Consider the following 20,859-nt stretch of genomic DNA (forward strand, 5'->3'; position numbering starts at 1 on the left):
TGGAAGAACATTCCCGGTAACTACCTCTTGAAGCTCATCGAGAGAATGCCAAGAGTGTGCAAAGCAGTCATCAAATCAAAAGGTGGCTACTTTGAAATTATGTCTTATATTCTAGGTTCTTCAGTTGTTTCACACTTTTTTATTAAGTATATAATTCCACATGTGGTAATTCATAGTTTTGATGCCTTCAGTGTGAATGTATAATTTTCATAGTCATGAAAATACAGAAAAATCTTTAAATGAGGTGTGTCCTAACTTTTGGACTGTACTGTAAATGTTTAAAAGAGTGTGGCCTCCCCCTCTTTATCCCCATCGGCACCGAGATCATGATTGTGTGGTCCTGATGTTTGCCATGGCAATTCACGAGCGAATAGCGGCCTTATGCTAGGTTCACATTGCGTTAGTGCAGTCCGTTTAGCGCATACGCTAACGGATTGCGTTAACGCAATGTCCAAAAAGGGATCGCGTTTAGCGATCGCGCTAGCGCAGATGCCCGATCTGCGCTAGCGAGAACGGACCCAAAAACGCTGCAGACAGCATTCGAGGTCCGTCAAAAAATAACGGAGCATCGCTAACGCATGCCAAAAATGGCATGCGTTAGGATGCGTTACATACATTGCGGTCAATGGGTGCGCTAACGGATCCGTTACATTGCGTTAGTGGCATTATGTAACGGATTCTGTTAGCGGATACCCACTAACGCAATGTGAACCTAGCCGAATTCTGCCGGTACCAGTGGCCTGTTCAGAAGTTAGTGACATTTAGGTGGTAAAAATCAACCTTTTCATTCCTATCATGCCACTTTGTATTATTTCCTGAAAAGGGTTAATAAACTACCTGACTGCAGTTTTCAATATGTCGAGGGGCGCTGTTTTTAAAATGGTATCACTTTTGGGGATTTTCCAATATTTAGGACCCCTAAAGTCACTGCAAACTATAAACCTCCTAAAATGCTAATAAAATAACATATTACAAATGGTGCTGATGTAAAGCAGACATGTGGGAAATGTTATTTATTAATGGTTTGCTGTGGTATGACTATGTGAATTAAATGGATAATGATTCAAAGTTTGAAAATTGCTAATTTTGTTTACATTTTTGTCAAATTTCTAATTTTTTTAAAAATAAACACAAAACCTATAATCCTAAATTTACCATTATCATAACGTTTCATGTGTCACGAAAAAAAACAATCTCAAAATCACTAGAATTTGTTGAAGCGTTCCAGAGTTATTACCACATAAAGTGACGCTGGTCAGTTTTCAAAAATGTGGCCCCGTCACTAAGGGGTTAAATCTCTGGCAGTAGCATTTAAGTGGTTCCAACCAGTACGGTAGTCCATTCGAGCAGCCATTTTTACACCCTACCAAGTTTGCCCAAAAATAAGCCCTAGCATGGTTTTACAGCATACTGTATTTTAAGTATGCATGAAATATAAGCCGTACTCTAAAAATAAGTCCTATCCCATGTCAGGGATGACATTGCAGGGTGGGGGAGAGTGAAGCAAACTGGGCAACAGCCAAGGGCCCCCACTCTCTTAGGGGCCCTCTGCGTTTCTATTTCAAGGTTAAGGCCGGGGTCACACTTGCATGTGCAATGCGAGAAACTCGCAAGAGTATCTCGCATCAATACGCGGCACTGCCGCCGGCGGTTCGGACCGGACCGTTCAGCTGCATAGAAATACATGCAATACATCTTTCATCCACCACAGATCCACCTACAGCAGTGGCCCAGAAATGGACATTGTAGCCTGAAGAACAATGTCCACCTTTTGATCACATTGTCGTTATAAGGCCTGGAAAGCTCCAGTAAGGGGTTACCAGGACTAGTGATAAATCCCCCTAATGATCCAGGGTTCAAAGTACACAATAATATGGGATCATGCAACATCGGAAACTGACGTAATCTAATGTGTTGAAGAACCATATTATATATTTCACAGGTACTAAAACTTGTTAGATCTTGTGTCTCCCCTCCGTCTGTAGGTGTCTGCTTCACCTTTTTAATTTATTGTTTTTAATCATTTATCTCTGTGTTTTTTATAGTCTCTTTCATGATGTTCCTGATTCTCTTTGAATACTCGTATGATGTTCCTGATATCCCTTTAATATTTGGACCATATGTCGGCATTTTGAAGCACTGGAAGGATTCATTATATATTTATTAATATGATTTATAGTGTAATTACGTATAATTTGTTGTCATAATGTGTTTTTGGTTTGTTATTATGATATTACGATATGTGACTTATTGCTGTTTCTTATACTGTGTCTCTTCATACATGTTTCCTTGGTTACTTTCATGCCCTATTCTGGTTTCGGTCTGTAGTGCGCGCACGGCTTTTTGCTCCTGGCCCCGCCCCTCCTTTTGTCCGGCCTTTTGGCGTCCCGGGCCCGTCACTGGGTGTCATGGTAACCCCATGCTCCCGGTTGCTTGGCTTGGTTGCCTGGCCGGGCAGGGCGGTTGCGGCGTCGGGAGCCATTGACGTGTGCGCCGCTCATTTGCAGCCGCAGTTACTTCCGGGTCACATGTCTCGTCATGTGACCGGAAGTTTTGGATATAAGACCACTTCGGTGGAGCTCTGACACTTCCCCTTGATAAAGCTAATAGACGCTGGAGCGAAACGCGCGTCGGGGGTGTCGCCCAACTCTTCTGATCCCTTGTACCCGGGTAAGCGGAATGTCTAGTTGACTGCTTGTACTGTTTTTCACGCTATATGCATCTACTATAATGGCAGTATCTGTGGTCTCCTATTAGTGTGCCGGGGAGCATAGATTGTATTTACGGCAGCACTATCTGTTAGCCTCATTTGAGGATTATACTGTTTTATCCTTAGGGGCGGAATCTATAGCTCTTGGTGCCACATATGGACACTGCTATCCAGGTGGCACCTTTGCTTGTCACACACATTTCCGAATGGAGTACACTTTTGTATGACTATTGTGGGTCTCAAGGGATTATTGTTAGTGTTCTTGTTCCTTTCAAGTATATGTTTGTATATGTCTTTTTATGGTTCTATAATAAAGTTTGTATCTTTTTAATAATTTTTTGAACGCTCCTATTTGTTCTCCTATAATTATATTAGTATCCTTTGGAGTAGGATTCATAGTGTCCAGGACATGGTACTTGGACATTTTGCACTATGAGTCTGGGGTTATATTTATTAATATTGGCAGTATAACTCTATGGGTGCGATCTGGTTGCTATCAGATGGATTTAATTACAGTGGCCCCCTTGGATTGCTTATATGATTGCATAATAGCAAGCCGTAAGCTTACAACTCCGTCATTTGCTGCTTCGTCCTCTGATGCAGGTTGTGCAATGGTATCATTCATTAGGAGCCAGGACAAGCCAGACCTGTCTGACAATATGACATCTCGTGAACTGGGCAGGTATCATTTACCTGGGCACACATTTGTAGCTAGACTCTTTTTACACGACCAAAGCTCTGTGTTTTTGCCCTAACGTTATATTTAAATACCCAGTGGCATTCTGCGTCTTTCCACTTAGCAGTGTATGCTACTAATTTAGGTTCTTGTTACGAAGTACAGTATAGATAAGAAATTAGCCCCGATTCATCATTTTTCACTCCACTCTTGATGAGGAAACGTGTTGGTTAGCGAATCTGGTAGGTCAGAAAAGTGCTGTGCGCCTCTGTGCTTTACCACTAATCTTACTCCAGATGGGGACTGCAATAAGATTGGTGGCGCAAGGAGCGTCGTCACAACTTGTCTTGAATCTGACAAGTAGGGGTGATCACGACCCCCTCCACCCACTTTGTAAAAAATGTTTAGCCTCGAGTTGTGTCAATTTTTTACATAATAGCTTTGATGAATCTGTGTAGCACTATTTTCAGGTTGCAGTGTATGTGCCCACTGCAAGTAATACTGCCAATGTGTAGCAGCAATATTTTCAGGTGGCAGTGTTGGGCACTATTATTTTTATTATATATTTTTATAGCACCATTAATTCCATGGCGCTTTACATGTGAAAAGGGGCAAATATAGACAAGTACAATAAACATGAGTAAAACAAGTCACACAAGTACAGGAGGAGGGAGGACCCTGCCCGCCAGGGCTCACAGGCTGCAGGGGATGGGTGAGGATACACTAGGAGAGGGTAGAGCTGAGGAATTGATCATCTAGGTGGCAGAGAGTAGAGTTGAGCGAATTTGATCGGGTCCCTGCGTATTCGGCAAGCTATAGCGGGAACCCGGATACCTGGAGCGCTCCGGCTGATCCGTGTCGTGGCTGTGTGACATGCATGGAGAGCCCAACACACACTCGCCATGCATGACAGTGACACGGAAGCGTAAAATATGGAAAAGTCTCACACTCAACTTAAGTATTTATATTCGTAGAGTTTATTTGGTACTAGAGGTAGCACTGGAAACGTTTCAGTCCAACCACTTTCATCAGCCACGTGCTGTGCCAACTAGTGTGTGGCAACAGGTCCTATATTCAGATGCAGATAATGCGTGGTGCAGGTAGAAACTGCCTGATCTAGGAACAGCGTAATAGATGAGAGGAGTATGCATGAACTCATAGAAGTGTATGTAAGGCTCGAGGTAGTGACCTCTGACTGCCAATGGTGGGACAGGGGCTGGAGAAAGGCCGCTGTGCTGTATGGGAGGTCCTCTCAGACACGGAGTCCACCGCTAGTCTAGCACGTGACTGATGAAAGTCCGGTTGGACTGAAACGTTTCCAGTGCTACCTCTAGTACCAAATAAAATCTACGAATATAAATACTTAAGTTGAGTGCGAGACTTTTCCATATTTTACTATACGGTTTGGGTACCTAGTCTCTGCACCAGTATTTAGCAGTGCACACGGTGTTTGCTCTCAGCAGTGACACAGAAGCGACACTGATCAGCCGGAGCGCTCCAGGTATCCGGGTTCCCGCCGTAGCTCATTAGGTAAGCGCTATAGCTTGCAGAATACGCAGGGACCCGATCAAATTCGCTCATCTCTAGCAGAGCGTAGCCTTAGCTGGGCCGATGATCGTTCTCAATGATCCGCACAGAAACACGTTGCCAATCACCCAACAGATGAGCACAGTGCAGAGGGTGGAATGATCGCATGATTGACCCTTCTGCCGCATTGTCAGCCTGTGAATGGGCCAATAAAATCCATGACAAGCCTTTACTAAGCTTTATTGATGACTAGAACTATTACAGGCTTGGAAACTGCCAACACAAGCCCAGCTTTTTAGTTGCCCACTATTCTCAGGCAGGACGTGTGCCCTTATAATGACAGTTGGCAGCACAGTGATGGTTCTCACCGGGAGACTCTTCCTGCCACCTTATTTACAAAGAAAGATGACAAAATGTTGGCGTTGGATTTTCTTCCTAAATTCCAGTACAATAAATTCAAAACGACAGCTCGTCCTGTCCCAGCAGCACGCCCCGTGCATCAGCGTGGATGGAAAGATATAAGAAGCCGCAAATGTAGAGTGACTAATGAGAGAACCAGGCGCGGTGCGGAGAGATGGCCGCTCCACTAGGAGGGAACATGCGGCCTCACTCCCGAGCGTCCAGCCTGCAGCCACTGCGGACGGTGCACGGGACAGCGCCGCGGAGGGAGGAGGACGCGTCCCGGGGTCCTGCGTGCACCAGCAGCGGAGCTGGGGGATGGGCGTGTTATCACTGCGTCACGCACGGTTTGTTACACATGATGTTGTTTTTTGTTTCTTTTTTTTTTCCGGCGTGAAAGCCCCAGATTAGGGAATGGTCTAGTCCAGGCTCCTCCCCTTCCTGCTCAGCGACGGAAGTCGTACAGTACTACAGCCCGGAACAGCGTGTGAGGGAGAGGAGTGAGGCACGTGTGACGGAGAGCCAGCATGAAGGTGAAGAAGGAGAAGAGGGAGGAAGAAGAGGAGACCGAGGTGGCTGCGGACGCTCCGGAGGTGCCAGAGCGGACGTACGAGGAGCAGCTGGAGAACCTGAACCCTATCGCTCAGCCGTTAGCGGGGAGGAAGCTCACCAAGAGGCTGTACAAGTGCATCAAGAAAGGCGAGTGTACGACGGCCTCCCCGGAGCTTCCCAGAGTCCTCCACCAACCGCTCCCCCAGTGCCAGGAGCGGCCCAGAGTCTTCCCTCACCCTCTCCCCCAGTGCCAGGAGCGGCCCAGAGTCCTCCACCAACCGCTCCCCCAGTGCCGGGAGCGTCCCAGAGTCTTCCCTCACCCTCTCCCCCAGTGCCAGGAGCGGCCCAGAGTCTTCCCTCACCCTCTCCCCCAGTGCCAGGAGCGGCCCAGAGTCACCCCCCAACCTCTCCCCCAGTGCCAGGAGCGGCCCAGAGTCACCCCTCTCCCCCAGTGCCCACACGTCCCAGAGTCTTCCCTCACCCTCTCCCCCAGTGCCAGGAGCGGCCCAGAGTCCTCCACCAACCTCTCCCCCAGTGCCAGGAGCGGCTCAGAGTCCTCCACCAACCGCTCCCCCAGTGCCGGGAGCGGCCCAGAGTCACCCTCCAACCTCTCCCCCAGTGCCAGGAGCGGCCCAGAGTCACCCCCCCCAACCTCTTCCCCCAGTTTTGGGAGCATCCCAGAGTCACCCCTCACCCTCTCCCCCAGTGCCCACACGTCCCAGAGTCTTCCCTCACCCTCTCCCCCAGTGCCAGGAGCGGCCCAGAGTCACCCCCCAACCTCTCCCCCAGTGCCCACACGTCCCAGAGTCTTCCCTCACCCTCTCCCCCAGTGCCAGGAGCGGCCCAGAGTCACCCCCCAACCTCTCCCCCAGTGCCAGGAGCGGCCCAGAGTCACCCCTCACCCTCTCCCCCAGTGCCCACACGTCCCAGAGTCTTCCCTCACCCTCTCCCCCAGTGCCAGGAGCGGCCCAGAGTCCTCCACCAACCTCTCCCCCAGTGCCAGGAGCGGCCCAGAGTCCTCCACCAACCGCTCCCCCAGTGCCGGGAGCGGCCCAGAGTCACCCTCCAACCTCTCCCCCAGTGCCAGGAGCGGCCCAGAGTCACCCCCCCCAACCTCTTCCCCCAGTGCCGGGAGCATCCCAGAGTCACCCCTCACCCTCTCCCCCAGTGCCCACACGTCCCAGAGTTTTCCCTCACCCTCTCCCCCAGTGCCAGGAGCGGCCCAGAGTCACCCCCCAACCTCTCCCCCAGTGCCCACACGTCCCAGAGTCTTCCCTCACCCTCTCCCCCAGTGCCAGGAGCGGCCCAGAGTCACCCCCCAACCTCTCCCCCAGTGCCCACACGTCCGAGTCTTCCCTCACCCTCTCCCCCAGTGCCAGGAGCGGCCCAGAGTCCTCCACCAACCGCTCCCCCAGTGCCAGGAGCGGCCCAGAGTCACCCCCCAACCTCTCCCCCAGTGCCGGGAGCATCCCAGAGTCACCCCTCACCCTCTCCCCCAGTGCCGGGAGCATCCCAGAGTCACCCCTCACCCTCTCCCCCAGTGCCAGGAGCGGCCCAGAGTCACCCCCCAACCTCTCCCCCAGTGCCCACACGTCCCAGAGTCTTCCCTCACCCTCTCCCCCAGTGCCAGGAGCGGCCCAGAGTCCTCCACCAACCGCTCCCCCAGTGCCGGGAGCGTCCCAGAGTCACCCTCCATCCTCTCCCCCAGTGCCAGGAGCGGCCCAGAGTCACCCCCCATCCTCTCCCCCAGTGCCAGGAGCGGCCCAGAGTCACCCCCCAACCTCTCCCCCAGTGCCGGGAGCATCCCAGAGTCACCCCTCACCCTCTCCCCCAGTGCCAGGAGCGGCCCAGAGTCACCCCCCAACCTCTCCCCCAGTGTCGGGAGCATCCCAGAGTCACCCCTCACCCTCTTCCCCCAGTGCCAGGAGCGGCCCAGAGTCACCCCCCAACCTCTCCCCCAGTGCCCACACGTCCCAGAGTCTTCCCTCACCCTCTCCCCCAGTGCCAGGAGCGGCCCAGAGTCACCCCCCCAACCTCTCCCCCAGTGCCCACACGTCCCAGAGTCTTCCCTCACCCTCTCCCCCAGTGCCAGGAGCGGCCCAGAGTCCTCCACCAACCGCTCCCCCAGTGCCGGGAGCGGCCCAGAGTCACCCTCCAACCTCTCCCCCAGTGCCAGGAGCGGCCCAGAGTCACCCCCCAACCTCTCCCCCAGTGCCAGGAGCGGCCCAGAGTCACCCCCCCAACCTCTCCCCCAGTGCCAGGAGCGGCCCAGAGTCACCCCCAGCCCCCCCCCCACACAGTGCCTGGAGCGTCCCAGAGTCGTCCCCCCCCCCCCCCCCCAGTGCCCACACGTCCCAGAGTCTTCCCCCAACCTCTCCCCCAGTGCCCACACGTCCCAGAGTCTTCCCCAAACCTCTCCCCCAGTGCCAGGAGTGGCCCAGAGTCACCCCCCCCAACCTCTCCCCCAGTGCCAGGAGGGTCCCGCAGCCCCCCCCCCAGTGCCAGGAGCGTCCCAGAGCTTTACCCCCCCCCCCCCTCCACGTGCCAGGTGTGTACAAGAGTCGTCCCCCCTTGTGCCCGACGCGTCCTATACACCCCCCCCCCCCCACAGTGCCCAGGGGGCCCTGCCAGCCTAACACACCCCTGCCACCAACATGTTCTTTGGGTATGGCCCCTCAAACACTGGGTGTTTGCCGCAATCTCACGCACATGACATTGCAACAAAGTGTGCTTCTGATAGGCGGTAAAATTATCCCCGTGGTTCCCACACTGTCAAATGTCAGCGTGAGCACACAGCTATGATCAGAGGTATAAAGAAGACCTTATTCTGGCTACAGGATTAGTAATGAATAGGTGTCTGATAGACGCTTCTCCATTACTAAGCCGTGGGTTTGATGTCACCTGACAATACAAAGATGACATCAACCCCACAAATATTACCCCACTTGCCACCGGGTAAAGCGCCAGAATAGGTGCATCTAATAGATACACCTATTCTACTTGGCTGCGGCCCTCTATTTTTAGGCGGGGGGGGGGGGGGGGACAATATCCATGGCCCCTTTTCAGCCTGAGAATACCAGCACCCAGTTGTCTACTTTATAAATGCTGGTTGTCAAAAATGGGGGGGGGGGGGGTACCCATGAGACTTTTTTTGGTTTAATTATTTACAGCGCAGGTGCCAGCTAATGAATACTCCCATCAGCGGCTCCTGTTATTAATGGCAGCTGGCGTCAGCTGATGGGAGCAGTAGTCTCATCAGCCTACGCCAGTGACGGGTGGTAAGCTTTATATCTCCGATCATAGCTCCTGGCTCACGCTGTCTTTTTTGACATTGTGGGAACCGCAGCTCTCTGACCGGCGGGAATGGTTTTACCATCAATCAGAAGCAGTGTTTGCCTCTGTCATTCACATAACAGCGTGGCAAACACTGGATGTTTGGGACCACCATTCAAGTGAATGGGGTCCGGGTACTGTTCTGGCACCTTAACCCAAACTTTTTGTAACTATTTGGCCAGACCTGAACATCCAGGTGTCCTCCCATGTCTAGTTATGAGGCCATATATCCACGTCAGTGGCAATGCGCTACAGATTAAAAGGCGCCTGTCATATAAAAATATATTCCTAGAAGTTGCTATATGCCACTGTGAGACCCACCGCCTTTGGGTGAAAATGCCGCTGTGAAGTGTTCGCTCCTGTAAGATCTGCAAGCACAGAGCAGTGTATGGGATCAATAGTACGTGTATACATTTATATACCTCTGTGACACTGCATGAACATAGACTTACAATTGAGTCCATAAACACTCAGTGTTGTGACCAATCACTGTAGACCTCCAGACCCCTTCCGATCAGCAATACATATCAGCCCCTGATAGGATTATTTTTTTTTTAAATATGTCCTTTAAAGCGTCTATAGCCAATTCTGTCTCTGTTCACACAAAGCACGTGGTCATGGTAGTAACAGCATAGTGTCAGCACAGCTTTGACTGTGAGAAGTAAAACCTCACAAGCTAGTGATGGGATTTCCTCACTCTATGAAGACACAAAACATTGGTTTTATCAACCCTTTCATTTTGGATGCATTGGGCAGCACGGTGGCGCAGTGGTTAGCACAGCAGCCTTGCAGCGCTGGAGTCCTGGGTTCAAGCCCCACTAAGGACAACATCTGCAAAGAGTTTGTATGTTCTCTCTGTGTTTGCGTGGGTTTCCTCCGGGTTCTCCGGTTTCCTCCCACATTCCAAAGACATACTGATAGGGAATTTAGATTGTGAGCCCCAACGGGGACAGCGATGATGATGTGTGCTGCGGAATATGTTAGCGCTGCGGAGTATGTCAGCGCTATATAAAAATAAAGATTATTATAAAGATTATTATTAGAAAAATTCTATTTCTGCCAGGTTTTCTGGCTTCTATTATGCAGTTGTGTATATGTGACTCTCCAATATACATAGATCGTTCCTCTACCATTGAGTTGAGATGTCATTGGTGTGATCCTGTTGGTGGATTTTATGAGTTTATTTTCTTTTAGTGTGAATAGAACTTGTATTTTACAACATCTGTTTACTTATCTTTACCACTTTATCCTTTATAGCTACCAAACACAGAAATATCCGGAGAGGAGTGAAGGAAGTTCAGAAGTTCCTAAATAAAGGAGAAAAGGGGTAAGTGCATGTGTATACTTCTGAATATAGATACTATGGATCATGACATGTGGTTTGTAGTTGCCCTTTGCTGGCACCTTCACAGATCTTGAATGGAGGACATATGTGTCTGCATATGAGCTGTATACAATACAGCTGGGTGTTTAATGACCATTTCAACTCTTAAGTTGTCACAAACTCCATATCCCCACACACTCTTGTGTAGTCACAGCCAGGCCTCCTCCAGCCCCTCTATGGTGCCCACTTTAGTGCTTTGGCTATGATCTATTTGCTGGAACTGAAGCTACAAGCAGTACGTAGTTACAAGCGATAGTATCTGCCAATATCTAGTTTAAAGCATTGGAGACCAGTTAGAAGCACCTGACCACTAAATGTTTGAAGGAAGACAATGCTTGATACACATGATAACTAGTAAAACAACCCATGTGATCAAGTTTGTCTTCTTTTAGTATGTGTAGGTGAGCTAAAATACATTGTTAGAAAAGTAAAGGCACCACTCAAATACTTCATCCTAGATATCACTGAATGAAATATTCCAGTTGAAGGCTATGTGCACACGTGGCGGATTTCCTGCGGATCCGCAGCGTTTTTTACCGTGCAGAAACGCTGTAGATCCGCAAGTGATTTACAGTACAATGTAAATCAATGAAAAAAAAAAGCTGTGCTAATGGTGCGGAAAATTCAGCGCGGAAACGCTTTGCATTAAAGAAGTTAGCATATCACTTCTTTTGTGCGGATATGCAGCGTTTTTGTACCCATTCCATTATAGAAATCCACAGGGGTAAAAACGCAAGAAATCCGCACAAAATCTGCATAAAAAAAGTATCAAATCCGCACCTGCGTTTTCTGCCAAGAGATGCAGAATCCGCACAAAAAATTCTAGAGGCTAATCCGTAACGTGGAAACATAGCTGAAGACCTTTATTCATTACATAGTGCAGTGCTTTGAGAACAATAAAACATTAAAATAATCAATGTAAATCAAAATTAATATCCCATGGAGCTCTATTTTTGGAATGATAAAGTGGAACATCAAATTAGAGGCGCTGATCCAACTTCAGTGGAAATGCCTCAAGACAAGGAAATGATGCTCAGTACTGTGTGTGGCCTCCATGTGCCTGTATGCCCTCCCTACAAAGCCTGTGCATGCTCCTGATGAGGCGGTGGATGTTCTCTTGAGGGATATCTCCTCTCAGACATGGATTAAAGCATCCGCCAACTCCTGGACAGTCTATGGTGCAACGTGGCATTTGTGAATGGAACTAAACATGATGTCCCAGATGTGATTGATTTGGATTCAGAACTGGGGAATGCGCCGGCCAGACCATAGCATCAATGCCTTCAGCATGCAAGAGCTGCTGACACACTCCAGTCACATGAGGTCTGGCATTGTCCTGCATTAGGAGGAACCCACTGCACCAGCATATGGTCTCACAAGGGGTCTTAGGATCTCATCTCGGTACCTAATTGCAGTCAGATTACCTCTGGCTAGCACATGGAGGGCTGGGCGGCCCTCCAAAGAAATGCCTCCCCACACCATTGTTGACCAACTGATAAACTTGTCATGCTGGAGGATATTGCAGACAGCAGAACGTTCTCCACGGCGTCTCCAGACTGTCATGTCTGTCTCATATGCTCAGTGTGAACCTGCTCTTATTCGTGAAGAGCACAGAATGCCAATGTCAAATCTGCCAATCTTGGTGTTATCTGGCAAATGCCAATCGCCGTGCATGGTGATGGGCTGTAAGCACAACACCCACTTGTGGACGTCAGGATCTCATTTGATCCTCATGGAGTCTGTTTCTGACAGTTTGAGCAGCCACATTGGATGTTAGTGGCTTGCTGGATGCTGGAGGTCATTTTGCAGGGCTCTGGCACTGCTCCTCCTGTTCCTCCTTGCACAAAGGAGGTAGCGGTCCTACTGCTGGGTTGTTGCCCTCTTACGGCCCCCTACACATCTGGTGTACTGTCATGCTGTCTGTCACATGCTCTGGACACTGACACAGCTACCCTTCTTGTCTCAACTTGCATTGATGTGCTATCCTGGATGAGCTGCACTACCTGAGAAACTTCTGAGGTTGTAGACACAGCCTCATGCTACTATACTGTACCTCTAGGGGTGAGAAGCAATGACAAAACGAAAGTGACCAAAACAGCCAAAAAGGATGAGAACAGAGAAATGGTCTGTGGTCACCCCCTGCAGAACCCCTCGTTTATAGGGGTTGTCTTGCTAATTGACTATTATTTCTACCTGTTGTCTGTTCCATTTGCACAACAGCAGGAGAAATTGATTCACAATCAGTGTTGCATCATAACTGGACAAGTTGATTTCACAGACGTGTGATTGACTTGAAGTTACATTGTGTTTGTGTTCCCTTAATTTTTTTTCTGAGCAGGGTACTTAATTGTAAGGCTTTACAGTATGTAGTATATGAATATAGTTTTGTTTGTTTTTTCTCTCCTGTAGCATTGTTGTCCTTGCTGGTGACACACTTCCTATTGAAGTTTATTGCCATGTTCCTGTCATGTGTGAAGAGCGCAGCATACCATATGCATATGTCCCTTCCAAATCTGTGAGTATAATACATGTACAATGTAAATCACTTTAACTTACATTTTTTACAATGCAGTTACAGGGTGTGAGATTTAATAAAGTGGCCCCCAGGTCTGCCATCTCTTATATATTTAAACTGACAGGGATGTCACACGGACACCAAAGTATTTCCTTGTTTTATACCAGATGATTGCATTTGAGTTCCCTTCTGTGTTTAAAACTAAAGGGTTTACTTTAAAATATATTTTTGGACACTGTATTTCCTTTTTTTTTTTTTTTTTTTTTTTTTTTTTTTTACTATTTGTGGGAAACAAATAAAAAAAATATGTACTCATGATCAATATAATGACCCAAACTATAACAATGCATCATTAATCCTGCTAAGTAAATGTGCTGTGATTTGATCACTTTTTCAACAAAAATTTAGTTAAAAAATTCATACCTGCCTTGCAATGGTACTAATAAAAGCTACAGCCTGCTTAAAGGAGCAAGCAACCGTATATCTCCGTTAACAAACGGAGCTCCCTACATCAAAAAGGATCAGTCAAATACTCCCCCTGCATTCTGAGCCCCACAATGTGCCTAGACTGAAGTTCGCAGCCACATGTTTGGCATTAATGTTGCAGGAGAGCACACTTAAGATTGTGCTTGTGAAGATAAGCACCTTGTACAAACTGAGCACAATATGTTGGGCACGTCAAGTACTAATTTACAATTTTCACTCTGGAACTTCCACTGTGCTTTTTTTTTTTGGGATATGCCCATGGAACTAAAATTGACACCACACACCTGTAGATGAATACCTGGGGGATGTAATTTCCAAATTAAGGCCACTTGAGGGGAGTTTCAGTTGTTCTGACAATTAGGGGTTCTGAAATAGTCTGCAAGTTATTCTAGCAAAATCTGCCTACAAAGTCATATAGTGTTTCTTCTCTCTCAAGCTCTGTTGTGTGGCCAAACAGTACTGTAATACATATGGGGTATTGCCATGTTCATGAGAAATTGTTTAACAAATTATGTGGTCATTTTCACATATTGCCTCTTAAAAATGTATACGCCAATAAACACATTCTAACATAAAGTATGTTTAATGGAAAAATAAACCTCCGAATCGCTGAGCTATATAAAAGCATTCCAAAGTTATTACCACAAAGTGACACAGGCCAGATTTGCACCACTTTAGCCTGGTTTAACCCCTTAATGACCGCCGATACGCCTTTTAACGGCGGTCATTAAGGGTACTTAAACCACAGTGCTGTTAATTAACAGCGCTGTGGAAAAAGTGAATAGCGCCCCCTAGAGTCCGATTTTCTCCGGGGTCTCGGCTGCCGGGGGTAGCCGAGACCCCACAGAACATGATTCGGGTCGGTTTTTACCGACCTCGCTTTTGCGATCGCCGGTAATTAACAGTTTACCGGTGGTCGCAAAAAAAATTAATCCCGTTTAGCATTTATTTTCTCTCCCCTCTGATGTGATCGCACATTAGTGGGGTGAGAAATGGGGTCCCCCGAGACCCCCATGGTATGGTACTGAAAAAGATGTCCCCCGGTCCTCGGATCGCACATCAGAGGGGGTAGAAGGAGGGTCCCCTGAGCCCCCCAAGGTACCTATGTCGCCACAGGTGCTGTCCCCTGGCCCACAGCTCCTGGCCTCCCTTCTTCTCGGCTGGAAGAAAATGGCGGGCGCATGTGCAGTGCGCCCGCCAAGTTCTGCCAGCGGACACCCGGCAACCAGTGAGAATTTTCTCATTGGCTGCTGGGTTTTGATTACTGTAATATGTCCTATCACAGTGATCAAAACCTCTAATGTTTGATAAACATGGCAGCACTTGGGCTGTACCTCTCTCTTCTCTCCTTGTAGTTGTTCTGGGAGAGAAGAGAGAGACTACAGTTGAAGTGTTGCCCTGTCGTGACAAAAAAAAACAAAACACTTTTTTTTTAAATAATTTTTTAGGGTTACGCATATTAGGGTTGGGGTTACACATATTGGGGTTAGCAGAGGAAATAAATGGCCCGCGGAACTTTCGCGTGGCGCAAGCTTACAGCCTGCTTTGCTCCAACAGCTCCGGCAGTGAAACTGAAAGCTGCTCCGCTTCAGAGGCAGATTCTGACAGTGATGACGATTCTGCTACCATCGGGCTGGGGGATCCCGTGGAGGAAGAGTCGGTCGTCACTGCTGAAGCTTCAGAGGCAGGACCAAGTACAGCAGTCCCCCCACCACTGTGGTATAATGACACCTCAAATTCCCCCTTTTTCTGCAGTCCCTGGAATAAGAGTAGATGTCACCAATTTTACCCCCGTTGATTTTTTTTTTCAAATTTTCATTAGCCCCGAAGTCCTGCAATTAATCGTCCACCAAACAAACCTATATGCCCGACAATATATTTCCCAAAAACCCACTGCCTTTCATTCCCATTCCTGGATCCCCACAAATGTCCCCGAAATAAAAAGAAATTCTTAGGCCTCACCCTGAATATGGGTTTAGTAAAAAAAAAAAAAAAAAAGACACACTCCGCTCTTACTGGGCAACAAAAGTTGTCCACAGCACCCCTGTATTTGCAGCTGTCAAGTCCCGAGTCCGTTATGAAGCCCTGATGAAATTCCTCCACTTCGGTGACAATTCCCAAGCCCCCCCCCAAGAACTGACCCCAACTACGATCGGCTAAATAAATTGAGACCCCTAATTTCCCTCCTAAAAACTTAATTTCTAAATTCCTATACCCCAGAGCAAAATGTGCCAGTCGACGAGTCCTTGATGAGCTACAAGGGCTGTCTGTCATTCCACCAATTTATTCCCTCCAAGAGAGCCAAATACAGCATAAAATTATACAAAACTTGCGAGAGCTCATCAGGGTGCACGTCCACCTTCCTAATTTATGAAGGTAGGGACCGCCAAATAACCCCCCCAAACTGCCCCCAGACAATTGGTATCTCATGCAAAATTGTCTGGGAGCTAATGACGCCCTTTCTCCATCAAAGGTACTACGTGTATACTGACTACTACACGAGCATCCCCTATATAAATCCCTCCATGCTGCAAATACAGGGGCCTGTGGGACAGTCGGGAAAAACAGAGTGGGGTTTCCGTCACAGTTGGTGTCCAGACCTTTGGAGAGGGGGGCGTCATTCTCACTCGCAAGTGACCAACTTCTTGCAGTGAAGTGGAAAGACAGGAAGGACGTCTACATGCTTTCCACACTGCATGCGGACACCACTGTGACGGTCAGAGAGAGGGGTGCCACCAGGGACAAGGAAAAACCAGTCTGCGTCACAGACTATAACAAACATATGGGTGGTGTAGACTTGTCAGACCAGTTTCTGCAACCATACCTGGTCAAGAGGAAGACCAGGGCCTGGTACAAAAAGGTGGCAATCTACCTTATTCAAACTGCCACATATAACAGCTTTGTCCTGTATGAAAAGTCCCAAGGACCACTTACGTTCCTGCACTTTCAGGAAAAAGTCGTAGAGAGCCTCATAGTTGAGTCAATGGCACCAGGGGAAGCCTTCGACTCTGAGGATTCCCGGAGACTTTCAGAACGCCATTTTCCTCACCCTGTCCCTGTCACTCCCACCCAAAGGTATCCTCAAAAAAGATGCCGAGTTTGCAGAAAGCATGGCAGACGGAGTGATACCCGATTCCATTGCCCCACATGCCCATCCCAACCAGGCCTTTGTATCTCCCCCTGTTTTGAGACCTACCACACCACCTACAATTATTAGATTGTTTGTTTTTTTCAATAATTTTTATTTTCTGCTTAGTGGCCCCAGTAGGACAATTTGGAACAATTGATAAAGAATATTTTAATTAGTAGATCCCATTTTACTCCATTTCACAATTAACTCCAGAATTTGATCAATCCCATACCAAACTATCCCAACAAATTTTCATCCACTAACATGAAGTACAATATGTCATGAAAAAAATAATCTGAGTCAGCGGGATCCGTTAAAGCGTTCTCGAGTTATAACCTCATAAAGGGACAGTGGTCAGAATTGTAAAAATTGGCCTGGTCATTAAGTACCAAATTTAAGGGGTTAAGAAGATTAAAATGCGCTTCGGCGGGAAGGAGTTGAAAAGTTAAAAATTTTACAGCATAGTGATGCAAAAACAAAATGTCTCCATGCCCAAATTAGGACATTTCGGTTTATCAGTTCATCTGTTAACCGTTTTGACAGGACAACCCCTTTAAGTTTGCAGTCACGCTGTGTGACTACAGACTTATGTTTCCCCCAGCACACTCACTGTGCGCTGCATGTATTCATACAAGAGTATGGAGAGCGAGGCCGGGCCCACTGGCTGGGAGCATGTATAACCCGTACGTATTTTCTGGTCACAGGTCTGAAACCGGTGAATCCCAGAATTGCACACTGTGTGCTGGGGGAATTTATAAGTCTCCAGTCACACAGAGTGACTGGACTTATCAACTCTCATCGGGCAACCCTTTAAGTAGCCAAGCGATGATGGGTGGCTTTTATTTTTTGGCTTTTCTTTATAAAAATGTACTGTAGAAAGTGTAAAGGTACAACGATGTCCGTCGCTGGAGAGCTGTCACACAGATAGCTCTCCAGCGACCAACGATCCCGAATTCCCCGGGTAACCAGGGTAAACATCGGGTTACTAAGCGCAGGGCCGCACTTAGTGACCCGATGTTTACCCTGGTTACCATTGTAAAAGTAAAAAAACAAACACTACATACTTACATTCCGGTGTCTGGTCGCGTCCCTCACCTTCAGCTTCCCGCACTGACTGAGCGCCGGCTGTAAAGCACAGTGGTGACGTCACCGCTGTGCTTTGCTTTACGGCCAGCGCTCACAGTCAGTGCGGGAAGCTGAAGGCGAGGGACATGACCAGACACCGGAATGTAAGTATGTAGTGTTTTTTTTTTTTTTTATATTTACAATGGTAACCAGGGTAAACATCGGGTTACTAAGCGCGGCCCTGCGCTTAGTAACCCGATGTTTACCCTGTTTACCAGTGAAGACATCGCTGAATCGGCGTCCCACACGCCGATTCAGCGATGTCTGCAGGAGATCCAGCGACGAAATAAAGTTCTGGACTTTCCCCAGCGACCAAAGATCTCCCAGCAGGGCCCTGATCGTTGGTCGCTGTCACGCATAATGATTTCGTTAACGATATCGTTGCTACGTCACAAAAAGCAATGATATCGTTGTGTGAAGGTACCTTTAGAAGAATGTGGTTGTTTGGGATTGTTGTGCATTTATTCAATTTGTTTAGTTAATGCCCTGAGCAAACAATTGCTGCAAACACAAATTGTCAACAGGCATGTAATACTGCTTAATGGTAACAAAGAACCACAGATAAGTATAATCCTCAAATAATTTATTGCATAATATACCATAGAAAAATCACAAACATATACATATTAAAAAGAGAACCACTGAAAACCTGTATTGCAGGACACAATGTAACTGACACAACAGTCCAAAAGTTCGGCATATAAGTCAATCACTAGTACTCAATCAATGTCTCATAGGTTACTAAGTACATATACTGGGCATACATGTCCATATAGCAGCATGTAAATTAAGCTATGGTTTGCAGCATAAGTAAAAAGGTGCATAGTGCATATGATTTAACCCAAAATTGGACCAGCAAAGCAGACCACGCTAAAAGAAAAGAGACCTGATATACTTACTCACAGTGAGCCGACTATGTGTAGGAAACAGTTGGTCCCCGCCGCCCCAACGCACGTTTCGTCGAGACTTCCTCAGGAGGCGCCTCCTGAGGAAGTCTCGACGAAACGTGCGTTGGGGCGGCGGGGACCAACTGTTTCCTACACATAGTCGGCTCACTGTGAGTAAGTATATCAGGTCTCTTTTCTTTTAGCGTGGTCTGCTTTGCTGGTCCAATTTTGGGTTAAATCATATGCACTATGCACCTTTTTACTTATGCTGCAAACCATAGCTTAATTTACATGCTGCTATATGGACACGTATGCCCAGTATATGTACTTAGTAACCTATGAGACATTGATTGAGTACTAGTGATTGACTTATATGCCGAACTTTTGGACTGTTGTGTCGGTTACATTGTGTCCTGCAATACAGGTTTTCAGTGGTTCTCTTTTTAATATGTATATGTTTGTGATTTTTCTATGGTATATTATGCAATAAATTATTTGAGGATTATACTTATCTGTGGTTCTTTGTTACCATTATGTTGATATTGAATTGAGTTCTGTATCCTATCTCTTTATTACTGTGGACATCTGTTAGGTGTTAAATGTAATACTGCTGGTGTTTTTTCCTCAGGCCCTAGGTGCTGCTGCTGGCTCCAAGCGCCCAACCTGTGTAATATTAATTAAATTTAACGACGACTATGAAGATGCATTTAATGACTGTTTAGAGGAGGTGCAAGCGCTTCCTTTACCCTTGTGAGGTGTTTGCATATTACATACATTGAAACCACGGCATTTTCCTTTTGGAGAGAAGACCACCCTGATCTAGACCAGTTTTATTTCCCCCCCTCTGGGTTTTCAGCTCAACTGCATCCTTTGTATATTGAAGACTTTATATCGCTGCAAATGTAATTGTCGTGTCAGAGGTTTCACTATAATTTGGACTTCTGTATGTCTGAAAGACATGCATGCATGTTTGTATTTTTTACTGTATAATTTTCTCCTGTATAATTCAGTTCTCTTAGCATTTTTGAAAGTATCACATTTTAGTAGTTCTTGATTGGGTCCTCATGTAGGTACATGGTGATTTTTAATCTGTCTTCAAATTTCAATATAACATTTTGTTTAAAAATAAAAAAAATATTTTGTATTTATTGGGCAGTCTAGAACTATTTAAATTTTCTACACATAATGTAACTAAAATGTATTTTCTGCTTACTAATATCTGTTACATGTACATTAAAGCAAATTTGTCAGTTTTGGAATATCTGTAGAACTAGTAATATACATGGAAATATCCTTTTTTTTCCCCCCAAGTTCGAAGTCCAGTATGTATTATCTTGGTAACATCTTCCTTTTGTTGAGTGTACCAGTGCGTCCAATTTTTAAGTCCCATGTATGATGCTGGCTCAGGAGCTCATCTTGTATAATACCCAGTGGAGTAGATGCTGACTTTGCTGTTAGATGCAGATGCTGGCTATATAACAATGAGTGGTTGACGGTCAGTTATGCTGGTGCTTTTGTGAAGACCAGCCTATGGTTGGGCTTCATAGGTGACTATGATTTATTCGGTCTCCCATGACAGCACTACGCGAGAGGGGATCCTCCCTTCAGGGACAAGAAACCTACAGGTATAAAAAAGCAGCACCTCTCCCGCGCATCAGTTGGTTTCCCGTCTCTGACGGGAACTTGTTCCTACAGACATACTTGTGAAGGAAGATTCGACGGATCCCAGGCCCGGTTGGTCGGTTCGGGTAGCGGGGGCCCGTGCCTCAGCCGGTGTGGGGTCCCTGGAAGCGCCACTTTAGGTCCAGGGTTGAATGCACGACTGAGCAGGTGGAGGGGTGGCCGGTGGATCACCAATTCCGGAGGGCCAGCGCCAGATGAATGCGAGTATGCCCCTGAAGATTCTGTGGGTCCGTCTTGGTGCTGCCGATACTGTAGTGTGTCCTGGGGCATGTGTTGCCCGGGGGCTGGCTGGAGGCTTGGCCGATGACTCATCCTGGGCGGGCCATGTGATGCAATTAGGGTCGCTATGCTGACACGCTAGGGGCGCTTCTGGGTTTGCCCGGAAGCCAGCTTGGGAGCACCTGGCTCCAGTGCAGGCCAGGACCGGTGGCTCAGTCTGAGGTCTGCAGGAG

At 47.5% G+C, this 20,859-nt stretch overlaps 1 protein-coding gene across 1 annotated transcript; it reads left to right on the forward strand.

Annotated features, from left to right (window-relative positions):
* The first annotated feature begins 5,754 nt into the window (after positions 1–5,754).
* On the forward strand, positions 5,755–19,872 carry NHP2 (NHP2 ribonucleoprotein). Its single transcript, XM_069764348.1, has 4 exons — positions 5,755–6,011; positions 10,455–10,524; positions 12,991–13,096; positions 19,353–19,872. The coding sequence occupies exons 1-4, from the start codon at positions 5,840–5,842 to the stop codon at positions 19,476–19,478; spliced, it is 474 nt and encodes a 157-aa protein (XP_069620449.1). The 5' UTR covers positions 5,755–5,839; the 3' UTR covers positions 19,479–19,872.
* The last annotated feature ends 987 nt before the right edge of the window (positions 19,873–20,859 follow it).

Source organism: Ranitomeya imitator, chromosome 4 (genome assembly GCF_032444005.1).
Source record: "Ranitomeya imitator isolate aRanImi1 chromosome 4, aRanImi1.pri, whole genome shotgun sequence".
Taxonomy (NCBI): domain Eukaryota; kingdom Metazoa; phylum Chordata; class Amphibia; order Anura; family Dendrobatidae; genus Ranitomeya; species Ranitomeya imitator.

Bases quoted from the DNA above. Each gene is read 5' to 3' on its own strand.
- NHP2 (XM_069764348.1), top strand. From the start codon at position 5,840: ATGAAGGTGAAGAAGGAGAAGAGGGAGGAAGAAGAGGAGACCGAGGTG. The intron at 6,012-10,454 runs GCGAGTGTACGA...TATCCTTTATAG, and splicing joins GTACAAGTGCATCAAGAAAG to CTACCAAACACAGAAATATC. The intron at 10,525-12,990 runs GTAAGTGCATGT...TCTCTCCTGTAG, and splicing joins CTAAATAAAGGAGAAAAGGG to CATTGTTGTCCTTGCTGGTG.